This window comes from Strix uralensis, chromosome 2 (assembly GCF_047716275.1).
Source record: "Strix uralensis isolate ZFMK-TIS-50842 chromosome 2, bStrUra1, whole genome shotgun sequence".
Taxonomy (NCBI): domain Eukaryota; kingdom Metazoa; phylum Chordata; class Aves; order Strigiformes; family Strigidae; genus Strix; species Strix uralensis.
The window spans coordinates 124573206-124587885 of record NC_133973.1 but is presented as its reverse complement, the minus strand read 5'-3'; the positions used below and the strand labels follow the sequence as shown (position 1 = coordinate 124587885).

Genomic DNA, 14680 nt, shown 5'->3' with positions numbered 1-14680 from the left:
AATAGTTGTGTCTGCTTTGTTCCTGCAGCTCCTGAGTGATATTTTTAATCTATTATAATAATATAATTTATTTATTTCTCTTATATTTGGCATTATACATGTACCAAAAATTTGGGCACTATTCTTTATTTGTAGATATGGAAAATTTTAAGTACAGGCAGAAAAGGAAAAAAAAAAGGGAAGTTACAGAGGCTGAAAAGGAGGTGTCTTTGGCATGTACATGTTTTTGGGAGAAATATTTGTGCATATATGAGCTCTTGGGATTTTTAGCTAACCCACTTGACTTGCAGAGTAGTGTTGAAATGAGGAGCATATTTGGCTTCAGCCAGTGTTTCTGCACTGCATATAGAAGGTAATGTAAGGCTGTGAAGGAAAGATGGTGGCTTGGCACACACTTTTCTACTAGTTACCTAGAGTCATAGAAATAGAAATAAAGATATTGAAAACTCATGTTGCCATAAGTAAGAAATGTAATACCACCTGGTTTTTGTACTGTGTTAAAACTTTCTGTGCAGGGGAACTTTCTGTTTTAGAGCTCTATGCTGCTATCCAGATAAAACTTTTCTTCTTCTCTACTGATAACTAAATATTTTTTTTAAAAAGTGATAGATTTTATCTTTATTCAGTGTTCACTTCTTACATTTTTTTCAGAATATTCAGAAGCTGTTCCTGGTCTCCCCACTTCATATGCTGCTATCCTAAGAATCAAATCTGGTAGTTCATCTTTAACCTCATTTAATTCAAAGAACAGACCACGATTAAGCAGTCCTTCATTAGGAAGTGTATCTTCACCAGGCTGGAGAGGAGCTGCACAACATTACCACTCCCCAACAAACCTCTACCATTTTTCAGAGGCCTTCAAACATGATGGTAAGTTTAGTTTTCCTCTCTGAATCTTTGAAACTTTTTTCAAAAGCAGTACTTTTTTATCAGTTTACTTCAGTATTTCTCAAATACAATTTTGAATTTTATTAAACATCACAAAGTAGGAATAGGCCTCTTTACCTTTAGATTCTTCAGATTAGCCTTAAAGTCACCAGTTAAAACATTCTTTCTTAAAGACTCCTATGCAGAATAGTTTTATACAGTTTTTGCTACATGAAAATAGCAAACTAGTGATTTGAAATTCCATTACAGCACAATTTAATCTAGTAGTAAAATGGCAGTCTGTCTTTTATATATATTTTTTCTTTTTGGAATTTTTCTAATTTAATCATGAATGGTAGTAATGTAAATTAAACATGAGTAGTAAATATTATAAAACTACTTTTTCTCTACATTACCTACTCTGTGTATTCAACTCTGTTGTGCATGCACACATGTATATGCATGGCTAGACATACCAGTGTGATATGGTGTCATTTACCTTTAAATGCAATAATTCACAGTAATATTTTCTCATATGTGGTTACATTTAAAAAGTCACATTTCTGATACCATTTCTTTAGTGATAATATTTATCGGAATTACGTTCAAAAAAAGCTAGAAAGAAAAACAGAAATGAGGAAGGAAGGAAGGAGAAGGACTGAGGGAGAGGTTAGAGGATATTTAAACATAATAGTCTAATGAAGTAACAGAGGAAAGAATTGTGAGTAATACCTCACAGTTCAACATTCATGCAATATAATGACTGTGATTACATGATTACTGCTTCTTTCAGTAAAGTATTTTTTTTTTTTTTTTTTTCCCCTGGAAAGTACATTGCATGTGTTGTAAAGCTAATGGTGTATGCATGCATTTTTGTGATCAGAAATGGTATATATACAAGCATAAATATGTTCCCTGAGTTAAGGTAGGTCTAGAAAACTAACAATTTGAATCATGCAAGTTGATCTGTTTGATAAAAGTTCTGGAACTGGGGCAGGTTTCTCCATTTGTCCTTGCTCTGCAATATTCTTTGTAAGCAGTGACTAGACTAAACTCAGTTGTTGCCCATGCACCAGGCACTGATAACTCCTCCCAACCAACCTGATAGGTGCAAGTGAAAATCAAAGTTCAGGATTAGAACCAGAGTGTATTATCCTGGTCTTCAACAGCATGAATGTCTAGAAGCTGAAGAAGAAGGAATTGATAGCCACAAGGCAAAAGAATAGGGAATTTATTAATAAATTATAATTAATAATAATTATTATTAAAACAAGCTGGAACTATAAAACATCTTTTCCCTGGTTGACCCTGATTTTTCTATCATGTTTTCTTGGGGAAAAAAATGGCTGGCAAAAAAATGGCTGGCAAAAAACCTGAGTTTAAATTTCATGTGAAATTTGACTGTTATGCTTAAATCCTTACTTTGAGAGGGCTCAGAAAATTTTATGCCCATCTCATTCTAAGAAAATGGGATATGGGATGGGGATCTTCAGAGTAAAAATTCCACCACCTAAACCCTTGGCCCTTCCAGAAGGTATGCTGAATCATATCTGTATAGGTCAGCAATCACGAGTCTTCTCAAAATATAGGGGCCACAACTCTAGAGTTGAGTTTCTTCTAGTTTGCATCAGGAAGTGAAGAACCACTGACTGGAGACAAAATTTTAAATCGGCCATAACTCATAGGCCCCAATGAACAGAGCACTTAACTCAGAAGAGAGGGACTTCAACTCTTTCTTCCAAGGACTGCATAAAACAATTCTAGGAGAGTTACTCCACCACTTAACAGGTCTTTGTATATCCAGCTGTGTAGACAGTTGTAGAAACAGGTAAATGTGAAGCACCTGCATGATACAAGAACGGGTATGAAACAGGATTTAGAAAAGACCAGCATACTTCTGGCATGGCAGGATTGAGGACTCCGTAGCAGGACACCAGGTAGGATAATCTGCATTATCCAAGAGGGCAAGAATATGTGGCAGCTGAATACAAATTATTTTCTAAATCTTTCTCAGTTCTGTTAATAACGTTATGTTTGAGATTATATCTTTGATATTTAGAAATCAGAAATAAGTTTACTGTCTCAATCATCTGTCATTCCATTTACTTAAATTAGTAAATTTCTTGATTTGATTTGGTATCAAGGCTTTTTTTCAGTTTTTAGAGCTCTTGAGAAGGAAAAGTATTCTAGTTATCTTCTTACAACTGGTATGTGATAAGTTATAGAGTTAAGTGGTCATGTTTGTTAGCCAGGGCCTCCTAAATAAGGAAATGCTACAGCACCCTGTGCTCATGTGTGGTCATAAGTGACCACTGCTATAAGTGAGAGGACATTAATAAGAGGGGGGGAAACATATTTTATGTTGTTAAGATTGAGAACTTGCATAATTCAAACATCTAATATATGGCATATACTCAGGAGCCAGGTTTGCCATAAGAAAAAACCAAAATACTTTTATTAGCTGCCTAAGTATACGGGTTCTCAAGAGACTTCTCAACTGATTTCCCAGCAGACACGCTCAGAGTCCTGACGTGGCTTCTAATAAAGGTCCTTTAATACTGACTTTATGCCATTTAATTTGCACTCTCAATTCAGCATGTGTTTCCTGATATCTCAAATTAAAAGAACTGTTGAATTTAAACTATATGGAATTACTTAGGGTAAACATGCAGTTAAAGCAATACAGTCCTTCAGGATATGTATCAATGTGTAAAGTCACGACTAAAAACTGTGCATAGAGAGTGTTAATTATTCATTAAATACTCTTGAAGAATCATAAAACTGCAAGCTCTTATACTTTCTTACCATTCCAAAAACTTTTGGAAATGCTGCAATAAAGATAATTGAACTTAACCTTGAATAAAAACTCTTTTTTGTCTTTCCATCTTTAGTTTGATATGTTTTAGAATAAAGAACAGAGTCCAGTTCACAACTAAAAGTGAATTAGTGAACCTTAAGATGTGCAAGATAGGAATCTAATTTTTACTGAATGGGAATTCCTGATTCTGCACCTTCTGCTAGATTCAGCATTTACCAGTCTGAATTAAAGACACCAATTACTAAAATTTTTTTCATTGCTAAAAAATATTGGGCAATATTGATTAATGTGGCATGCTGTTTAGATAGCATAAACTGAGTTTAGAATGGATATGTTTATTTCAGGCCTCAGAACAGAGAGAGCATTTTCAAGCAACAGAAAAAACTTGTCTTATCTTGCCTAATAAGCAAATAAACATATGTGCTTCAGAAAAGATAAATCTGAAAATCTGAGAAAAAAAAATTTATCTCCTTTGCAATATAAACTCAGTCATGCATGTACCGTACACTATTCGAGCATGCAGCATACTAAAATCAATGTACGTACCTTGGGGCATGTATATCTGCCTGAACTTACATGTCAAAAGGAAAGCGTCTTCAAACTTTCTTGACTTTTAAGTTAAATGAAACATAGTTTTTAGGTTAAATGGATTTTACAAGTGCATGTGTTATAAATATGCATACATATATATGTGTGTGTCTGCTTCTATAGATGCAAATTGAATTACTCGAGCGTGTCCAGAGAAGGGCAACAAAGCTGGTGAAGCGTCTGGAGCACATGTCGTACGAGGAGCGGCTGAGGGAACTGGGGTTGTTTAGTTTTGAGAAGAGGAGGCTGAGGGGAGACCTCATCGCCCTCTACAACTACCTGAAAGGAGGTTGCAGAGAACTGGGAATGAGTCTCTTTAACCAAGTAATGAGCGATAGGACAAGAGGGAATGGCCTCAAGTTGCGCCAGGGAAGGTTCAGACTAGATATTAGGAAGTATTTCTTTACAGAACGGGTTGCTAGAATGGGCTGCCCGGGGAGGTGGTGGAGTCCCCATCCCTGGAGATGTTCAAGAGTAGGGTTGACATAGTGCTTAGGGATATGGTGTAGTTGGGAACTGTCAATGTTAGGTTAATGGTTGGACTAGATGATCTTCAAGGTCTTTTCCAACCTAGACGATTCTGTGTGATTCTGTGATTCTGTGAAACTAATTATTGTAAGTTGCAGCCACCTTTGTTAATGTTTAAATCCGTTACGCACAGATTTATTTATTGGAACTTATTTTGCTATGATGAATTAGTAGGCTTTTTCTTTTTCATTATATTAAAGGAAATTTTATATTTTGACAGATTATAGGGATATTAAAATGTATAGTCATTTTTTATTTTCAGGTGTTAAGTGAAAGTTTATATTATAGAACCTAGTTGTAAGATCAATAATAGCACTGAAGTTAATACACTTTTTCAGTGTTTAAGCTGAAAAAAAGAGGGTTTCTATCTTTTAATTGAAGAAAGCAACATGTTTTCTTTGAAAGAAGGGTGATTATTTATAAGTATTTTCTGAACATACTGAACAGGTTAAACTGTTTGTTTCCATGGTAACAAAGGTTAATCAGAAGATCCTTTAGACTCATCACCTCAATTGCATACAACAAGCACAAACTGAAAACAAACCAAGAAAGAGAAATTCAAAAGCAAGTTTGACAATAAGTAGCACTAAAACCTGATCCACTTTTACCAAAAAGTGTCTTTCACTTTGTAGGACCAATTTGAAACGAAACACCTTTGTTTTATATTAATAAATTCTGATGATATGCACATTTCAGCAACATATATAGCCTTATCAGCAGTTCCTGCAACTTTCTTAATGTATCCTGAACAGATCATTGCGATATGGTTTGGCCCATGATATGTCAAGTAGATACTTTTCTGGGTAGGGTCTGTATGCAGAGTCCAATGTATATTTTAGAATGGAAGATCTGTTAGTGACTCCTCCTTTTAGGCTGCTTTAGAAGTTCTATCATTTTACAGTATCTTGTAGCTTTTCTTTAGAAAATTCTTCCATCTCCACATGGGTTCAACAAGCCTTTGTAAAATGGAAAAAAAAAAAATAAAGTGGAGAGATAAGAAAACATTGATTTCCCAGTTCTGTAAAAATTTGCGTTTTTTAAATTTTGCTGAGTTACTCTACTTTCAAAGAACTGCCATCACCCTTTTTCTAACTGAAATTTGGACAAATTTTGCATGTCAGAATAACAGCTGAAAACAAATGGTTTGTCTGAAGATCTCTCTAGTACACCCTCAGAAGGATTAACAAAGCCATTCACCAGTATCACCTGCAGTAAAAAAGTGCTTCTAAAGGGACATGAGCAGATGAAGGGGAGAAGACCTGAAGAAATATCTCCTTCCCCCATATTCACATGCTACCTGAGCATATTGCCTCAGATACCTGTTTCCTCCTACCTCAGAACTGTTTCCTCCTACCAGTACCTCAGACTGAGAAGATAGCACCAAGACTATTTATGCCAGTCATATAGCTTGAATGGTACTGTAACATTGCAGACAGGGTCAAACTACACTAATGACATTTAATGCAAGTGACCAGTGAAGTGTAGAATTTGCTACACCTTTTCCTTCTGCAGACAATTCTGTTTTTAAAAATATTTAAGAAGACATATAGAAGAACCTTATTTCTTTTATTCTTTAAAAGTACAGCACACAGGATTATCAGATGCTAAAAACAGTATTGCTAATGCAGCTTCAGTGCAGGTCTTCCTTCCTGCCCACCTCTGTGTTCCCAGGGTTCCAGAAATTCGTTCTTTTTCACAGTGTATTTATTGACCTGGAATTGTATGAAGGATGGTGGCAAGAAAGCTGAGTGTTGAGAAATGACACTATTTCAGTTACTACAGAATTGAAAGTACAGGAAACTTTAGTCTCATCTGCAGTTTGTTCTCATGGTATTTGCATTGCTCAGCAAGAAAAACTAAAGAACATCTGAATTTTTTTTCATCAGGAATTGAGGGAGAGAATGAAAGTGTGTATGTAAGAGAGAGAAACCACATTTTGGCTACTGTCTGAGGTGTAGGATATACAGATTCCAGTTTCCATTCCCGTAAGGATTTAAATACTTCTTACTAAGACAAATGCTCCAGTATTTTGTAACTGCAAATGTGCTGCAAGGAGAACCTTGGAATTAAAAGAATATTTGAGTACTGCTCTCAAGAGTATACAATAATTTAAAAAGAGGAATTTTACTAATATTTGGAATGTTTTCCATATCTTTGCCTTTCTGGGTATTACCAGTTTAAATAGTAAATCCTAATTAGAGTGCTTAGTGCTTTTAATTGCCTGGATCGAAAATCACTACTTAAAATTTATAAAGGTACCATAAACTAGCTGTTACATTGCTTGGTTGCAATGCATACCTGTAATCCAAGACATACATGCCACTCTATAATAAATCACTGGTTTCATAGCACTTAAGTAAGATACAGAAAACTGATTGTTTTAATAAAAACCTTGTGTGAGGAACAGAAATATTTCTCTTGAGAAATTAATTTAGCAAATTGAAATATACATATGCTTCATGTCTTTTTATGCTCTTGCTCAAGTTAGAAAGAAAAAATAAGGTGTGGAGTTCAGATCCTCCAATGCACACTCACATAGGACTGTCCTGTTTAAGAGCATGGGTCACTGTTAGTTAAAACATGGGTACAAACAAACCTGATGCTTTTGGATCCCTGAAGGGATCAGAAAATATACATGTGTATAAAAATGTGTGTGTGTGTGTGTGTGTGTGTATAACATATATATGCACATATGTAAAGATATATAAATTAAATATAATAACAAAATAAGGACAATAAAGAAAAGGCCTAGAAGCTTTCACCAAAAAGACCACACAAAACAGAAGAACCAGCCAATGGCTCATGAATCAGAACATTTTATTTCAAGGTGAGTTTCAGACAGAGAGGGCGGGTGGCCCAGAGCTCCCCTTGTCCATGGCTGTGGGGAGCCTCCAGCTGCCTGTGGGACCATGGCATGATGCAGACTGGGGCTGTGTGTGCTTCCTTGTCCTTAGGTCAATGGCTTTGTCGAAAGCTGCACAAATCTGGCTGAGTGGCTGTGGAGGGAGAGAATGGGAGTGAGTCATGGTCTGGTCCTGTCCCTGTCTGGGCCTGTGGCTGCAAAAGGCAGGATAATATCAACAAACTAAGGAAACAGTCACCCTGGCTCACCATGGGCAACCCCTGCCCAGGGCTCTGCCAGAGTCTTGATTCCTTAACTTTGTCTCAGCATCCTTGTAGAAGTTAGCAAATCTCTCTGGGTGTGTGGCTGAGGTCATGTTCTGGTCCTATCTTTGTGCCAGGTGCCACAGTCTGGTCCTGTCGTTCTGTGAGCCTCCAGCTCTGGAAGACAAAGGAGGAGCAGCCACCATCTGTTGCACCGCAGATTTAATTCAATTGTCCCTAAAAGCAGTGACAGATGAGAATCACCTATTCCTCAGAAGGCTGATTAACTCCCATACTAGTCATTAGATATATGTTTTCTCCAAGCACTTCAGGTTTTATTCTGCATGTTATTCTCTCAGGGGGCATGTCTGCCTCAGAAATAATATAGGCAGTATAAAGGGTGAAGAAGACATGGTGTTGTTCAAGAATCAAAATTAAACAGTATTGACAAATTGAAAATTGTGAAGCAGTATGGTGATTACAGAATTTTTAGGAGAAATTTAAAGCCATTTATCTGAATGCTGAATATCAATTCATTTACCACTGAACCAAACTTTTAACATTATAAATTAAGTTTATGGTTCTGTAAGTGTCTTCCTTGATATGAAAATGTTGAAAACTGCTAATAAGTAATTGTTACTTAAAATAACAGCTGATCCTGCAGTGTTAGAAATCTCGGTATTATGAGTGGTGCCATGCACATACACATTTGGTTTTTTAATTTGTTCTAGGAAAATGGATTAATTCAATTTAAGGTGACTATTCACATCACTCAGTTTCAAAGATTTCAGGCTGTGGGGTCACCATTCAGCCCAATTCGCTCCTCAGTCCTGGTTCCATGACTGACTAGTCTTGCAGATCTGCTGCCTCACTATAACTCTCTGCTTGCCTCACAACCTGGCTTTACCTCCATTATCTGTATTAGGGAAAGGTAAAAGAGGTCTGCATCCCTGAGTCTCATTCCACCATGAAACAGCTATATTAGCAGAGTGTGCACTGGCTTCTGGGAAATGTTCTCAAGTCCCACCGTTTCAACATAGCTTTAAATTCCCTACATAGAAAAGAGAACACAGTGAACTTCCAGTGGTGCTCCAGGTCAATTTCCAGGACTCTCCGTTACCTTTAATGGGATATTAAGTGCTAGTTAAGCTATATGCCCATCATTGATACGGTTACATTTTATTTGAGATTTTATTAGCATTATGTATAACAAAATGAAAAGTTTTCTCTTTCGTTATAAGCCAGGCTGTGTTTTAATCTGAAAAAAAAGAGTTTAAAAATACTTTTTAAACTATTTAAATGAAATATTTTCATCTTCATTGTGTTTCCTTCATTGCTTTGAAATTAAGAGAGGAGGCATAGAATACTTAAGATTTTCAGTTTCAAGTCTGTCACTGGAGTTTAAATGAAGATGGTATCATTAGGTGATGTGTTATGTTTTCTTGCATATCACATATCACACCCCACTGCATTTTATCTAATCACCCCTTTATTAAGCCTAATAATTTATAAACATATAGTCTTGTCTTTTCATCAAGTGCTTTGGTCTCTTCAGAATAGACCCTTTTCTTCAATTATTCTGTTGCAGTCCAGATGATCTAACTAAGAATTCATTTATTCAACTTAGCTACAAACTGATGAACATCTCATCCATTATTATGTTGCTTCTGAGTCTCCAAATAATCTCTGCCAGTACTCCACACTCCATCTGAAATGCAGATAAGCAGCTAACTACATCTTTTCATCTTTTAGGAGCATGACTTGCATGCACTGAACTTTCTCTATTATCTTCACTGCAGACAGACAACCTGTTCTTCTCATTCTATATAGCACAAATATCCATTTGGCCACCACCATTAAGAACACCAGCATCCACCTAAAGAGTTCAGGTTATTTTTCCAAAAGGAATGTGCAACACAGAATTGCAGTATTACTGTTGCTAATAGTACAGGTAGAAAGAATGCCTGTGCAGCTAGTGACATCAGCACCTACCTAGCATTTCACATTTTTCTTTTCTTTCCAGCAATCCTAGATTGTGATATATTTTATCTACAGAGTCACTCCTAGGGAGAAGATAAAATCATTACTTTTCATGAATATACTCCCTATCCATACACCTACTAATCTGCATGGTACAACACCTAAATCTAAACCTAGAATTTAGGTTTTTATTCATTAATTAATTCTTGGTTTTGCTAGACTAGCTTGATGAGAGCTCTGATTATTTATGCCTACATTCATTAATATTTTCTCTTGTGGAATGTAAGAAGCAGGTAACCAAAGTATAAGACACAATACATACAATGTTTTTGTACCCACGTTTTCCTTTCCTAAAATAAGTTTTGCCAGCTGATTGCATTGCCCCTGTGGCAGTCTCAGCTGTAGCGCTCAAAACTTAGTACTGGAGTTATTTTCACAGAATCATAGACTCATAGAATTGTTTGGTTTGGAAGGGACCTAGTTCCACCCCCCTGCCACAGTCAGGGACACTCACTAGATTAGGTTGCTTAAAACCCCGCCCAACATGGCCTTGAACACTTCCAGGGAGGGGGCAGCCACAGCTTCTCTGGACAGCCTGTTCCAGTGTCTCAGCACCCTCACAGGAAGCAATTTCTTCCTGGTATCTAATTTAAATCTACCCTCTTTAAATTTTAAACCATTACCCCTCATCCTATCGCTACACTCCCTGATAGACTCCCTCCCCATTTTTCCTGTAGGCCCCCTTTAAGTACTGGAAGGCTGCTATAAGGTCTCCCCAGAACCTTCTCTTCTCCAGGCTGAACAACCCCAACTCTCTCAGCCTGTCCTCACAGGGCACATGTTCCAGCCCCCTGATCATCTTCGTGGCCCTCCTCTGGACTTCCTCCAACAGTTCTATGACCTTCTTGTTGGGGGCCAAAGAGCTGAACACAGTACTGCAGGTGGGCTCTCACAAGAGCAGAGAGGGGGAGAATCCCCTCCCTTGACCTGCTGGCCACACTTCCCTTGATGCAGCTGAGGATGTGGTTGGCTTTCTGGGCTGCGAGTGCACATTGCTGTCTCATAGTCAGTTTTCCATTCACTAATACCACCAAGTCCTTCTCCACAGGGCTGCTCTCCATCCATTCATCACCCAGCCTGTGTTTGTGCTTGGGATTGCCTCGACCCCTGTGCAAGAAAGACCTTGCACTTGGCCTTGTTGAGCAGATTGCACAGGTCCACCTCTCAAGCCTATCAAGGTCCCTCTGGGTCGCATCCCTTCCCTCCAGTGTGTTGACTGCACCACACAGCTTGGTGTCATCAGCAGACTCGCTGAGGGTGCACTCAATCCTGCTCTCCATGTCACCAACAAAGATGTTAGACAGTGCCAGTCCTAATACCAGCCCTTGAGGAATGCCACTCATCACTGCTCTCCACTTGGACATCAAGCCGTTGACCATAACACTGGTCCATGCATCCATCGTCCAACCATGGTCCATCCATCAAATACATATCTCTCCAATTTAGAAGCAAAGATGTCATGCGGGACAGTGTCAAATGCTTTGCACAAAGTCCAGGTAGACGACGTGAGTTGCTCTTCCCTTATCCACCAACACTGTAACCCTGTTGTAGAAAGCCATCAAATTCCTCAGGCATGATTTGCCCTTAGTGAAGCCATGCTGGCTGTCACCAATCATCTCCTTATTTTCCATGTGCCCTAGCACATCCAGAAGGATCCACTCCATGATCTTGCTGGCCATGGAGGTGAGACTGACCTGTAGTTCCCTGGGTCTTCCTTTTTTTGCTTTTTAGAAGTGGGTGTTATGTTTCTGCTTGTCCAGTCAGTGGGAACTTCACCAGAGTGTCACGACTTCTCAAATATGATGGATAGTGGCTTAGAAACTTCATTTCCCAGTTCCCTCAGCACCCATGGATGTGTGTCCTCAGGTCCCATGGACTTGTGCACCTTCAGGTTCCTTAGACGATCTCAAACCTGATCTTCTCCTACATTCTCCATTCTCCCAGTCCCCACCTTTGTCTTCTGTGACCACTGCATTCAGAAGTAATGCGTTCTCCTATTTTAACTTCAATAATATAAGCACATATCAGAAATCATTTTTTGTGGTTGGGTTTTTTTAAATAATGGAGATATCTGTCCCAGAAAATACATTTCTGCCAATACACAGAACTGAAGTAATATACCTAAACATGGAAATAATGTAAATATGCAGAACAGCAATCCATGCTCCTTTACACAGTCCTACAAAAAGGTCTAATAAACTTGAAAATTATGGAAAACGGAAACTACTAATTGCTGCTGCTCTTATTTGCTCTCTTTACAAATTGACAGGCTACTTATTTGAATCTGTTTCAGAGAAGCATACCCGAAAATAAAGGTATTTTCAAAATCTGCATTTGAATAAGTGTAAAAAGACGAAAACCTAAGTAAGTAATAAGTGTATAGTCACTGAAAAGGAAGGTTGAATAGCATAATGGGTTTTCATGTGGTCTTTTCACTGTATGATAATAATAGAAGTGAGAAACCCAAAATGTCACAGAATTTAAGGACAGAAATTTGCATCTCAGAACTAGCATACTATGACCGATGACTCCTGTGTTTCTCATCCTTTTTCAGATTCCAAGGCTTCTCTGTACCAAGACTTGTAGTCACATGCACCTTTTCCTGCCCACTCAAACTTTCTGAAACTATTAGCAGTATGAAAAAGGTCACAGTTCCCAAAACTGTGAACACATAACATGTAGTTGAAGTTGTGTGGAGTTGGTAGAATAATGCAGTAAATAATTTTTTAAAGTCAGTGACCAAACCACAAAGACTTCAGGTGCACCTTTCTTACTTCATGCTGGTATTGGTAGGGCAAACATAACAGGAGGTTATAAACTGCTTAATGTGTCATGCTGTCCTCAGTACCAGTTGGAGGACTTTTATGATGTGAGTATGTGAGACCATAAAACTGACAGAGAAAACCCTGCTCCCATGTTTCATTGCAAGTAGTAGGATAATGTAACTATCTCCCCTCACCCAAATCATTAGGCTAGTGCTCTAAATTTGAAGAGCATTATGGGACTAAATCATCAAAGAGTTTGGAGCAAGTCTAAGTTGATTAAAATTCTACAGTCTTGTAGTGCACAGTGGATATTTTAGTTGTTCAGACCTACGTGATCAGAGATGCTATACTTTCAACCTTTTACTTTTCTGAAGGTTACATTTCCATCTTCACAATATGAATGAATTGGAATCATAGATGTATTCTATAGGTCTATTCAGTTTTTCTTGTTCAGAAATGTAAATTCATGTGAAGATATAGATACACACCAAAATTAGAGAAGACAGTGAAGGAAAATGAAATGTCAGACTTTGCTATATATTATTTAATAGTAGCCACCAGTTGCTGCCATTAATTTTAAAAGTGATTTTTCATAGCAACGCCTTGACATAAAGGGGAAAACTATGTTTTAGTTCTTTGTGAGATAACCTGCTTCAAGCAGCAGGAAAATTTTTGTTTACCTTGCTCTCTATAAGCAGAGTTAACTCCTCTTGCTGGCTTTATTCTCTCAAGATGCTCATTAGACTGCAGGCCAAAATATGTCTGATGAGAAAGCCATCTTAAGGCATGATGAACACTTAAATCATATTATGTATTTTATTGTTAACTTAGTAATATTTCTATCTTAACTTTTTTTTTTTTAATATTGCTTTTTAATATAACATCTGAAGTAATGTGATATGATCCTCTGGAAAACAAACATAATTTTGTAAACTTTAACCTCACTTTATAAAAGTTATAATACATTTACATTTATGCCTAATCTATAGCACTTCTATTTTCACAGAAAGTGTCGATTATGGGCCAGTGTTTGTACAAGAGCCAGATGATGTGATTTTTCCAACTGATTCAGAGGAGAAGAAAATATCTCTGAATTGTCAAGCACGTGGAAATCCTACTCCCACATACAGGTACCTGCTTTAGAATTTTTTTTTTTAGTTTTAAGAATATTAACCACTGCAGTCCCACTCTGAGAGTCAGTGTGCTGTGGGCAACTACAAAGAGGATAGAGGCTCTCTGTTCACAAGGAGCCACGTGGAGAAGACAAGGGGCAACAGATACAAGAGAGGTTTCATACAAGAGAGGTTTCATACAAGAGAGGTTTCATCTCAATATAAGAAAGAAATTTTTTACTGTGAGAAAGATCATTCACTGGGACAACCTTCTCAGGGACGTGGCAGACTCTCCATCACTGGAGGTTTTCAAGATGCAGTTAAACAAGGTGCTAGATAATCTCATTTGTCTCCCTTTCCCACAAAAGTTTGGACCAAATGATCTTTCATGGTCCTTTCCAACCTGGGCTGTTTTATGATTTTGTGATATCCATTCCTTCAGTTCTCCAGAGATTAATTGGTGTCATCAGACTCATAAACAAATTTTCCTCACTACTGTTCATGCAATGAAAGCTTAGACCCAAAAGGCCTAATTCTTTAGTTTAACTTCTTCTGTTGCTGCCACTTCTCTGTACAGCGTATGAGCAATACACACTACCATTCAGGGGAAGGGAAAAGAGATATAAATTACTCTGTGATGAATATACTGTTCTCCAGGGCAGGTGCAGAGGGAATTTAGCCTCAAAAAAAGCCATAGATAAGCAGAGGTTTGTTGTATGTCACTGCCCAATCTTTGGCATATGAAATAGTAAGAAGGGATATTTCCATATCACCAAAGACCCTGTCCTATAATATACAAGCACTGGACAATAGAAATTTTTATTTACGTGGGCTGTGAGGCCCATGCTGCTCAGAAT

General features: G+C 37.7%; 1 protein-coding gene across 6 annotated transcripts in view; it reads left to right on the top strand.

Annotated features, from left to right (window-relative positions):
* CNTN5 (contactin 5) overlaps positions 1–14680 on the top strand; it is a 666666-nt gene that overhangs the window by 405045 nt on the left and 246941 nt on the right. For all 6 annotated transcript variants that reach the window (XR_012627723.1, XM_074860212.1, XM_074860211.1 and 3 more), the window contains 2 exons: positions 652–870; positions 13718–13841. Coding sequence is in view for 5 of the 6 variants with exons in the window: in XM_074860212.1 (XP_074716313.1) it covers positions 652–870; positions 13718–13841 (343 nt within the window). In the remaining variant the exon portion in view is untranslated. The remainder of the gene's footprint in view (positions 1–651; positions 871–13717; positions 13842–14680) is intronic.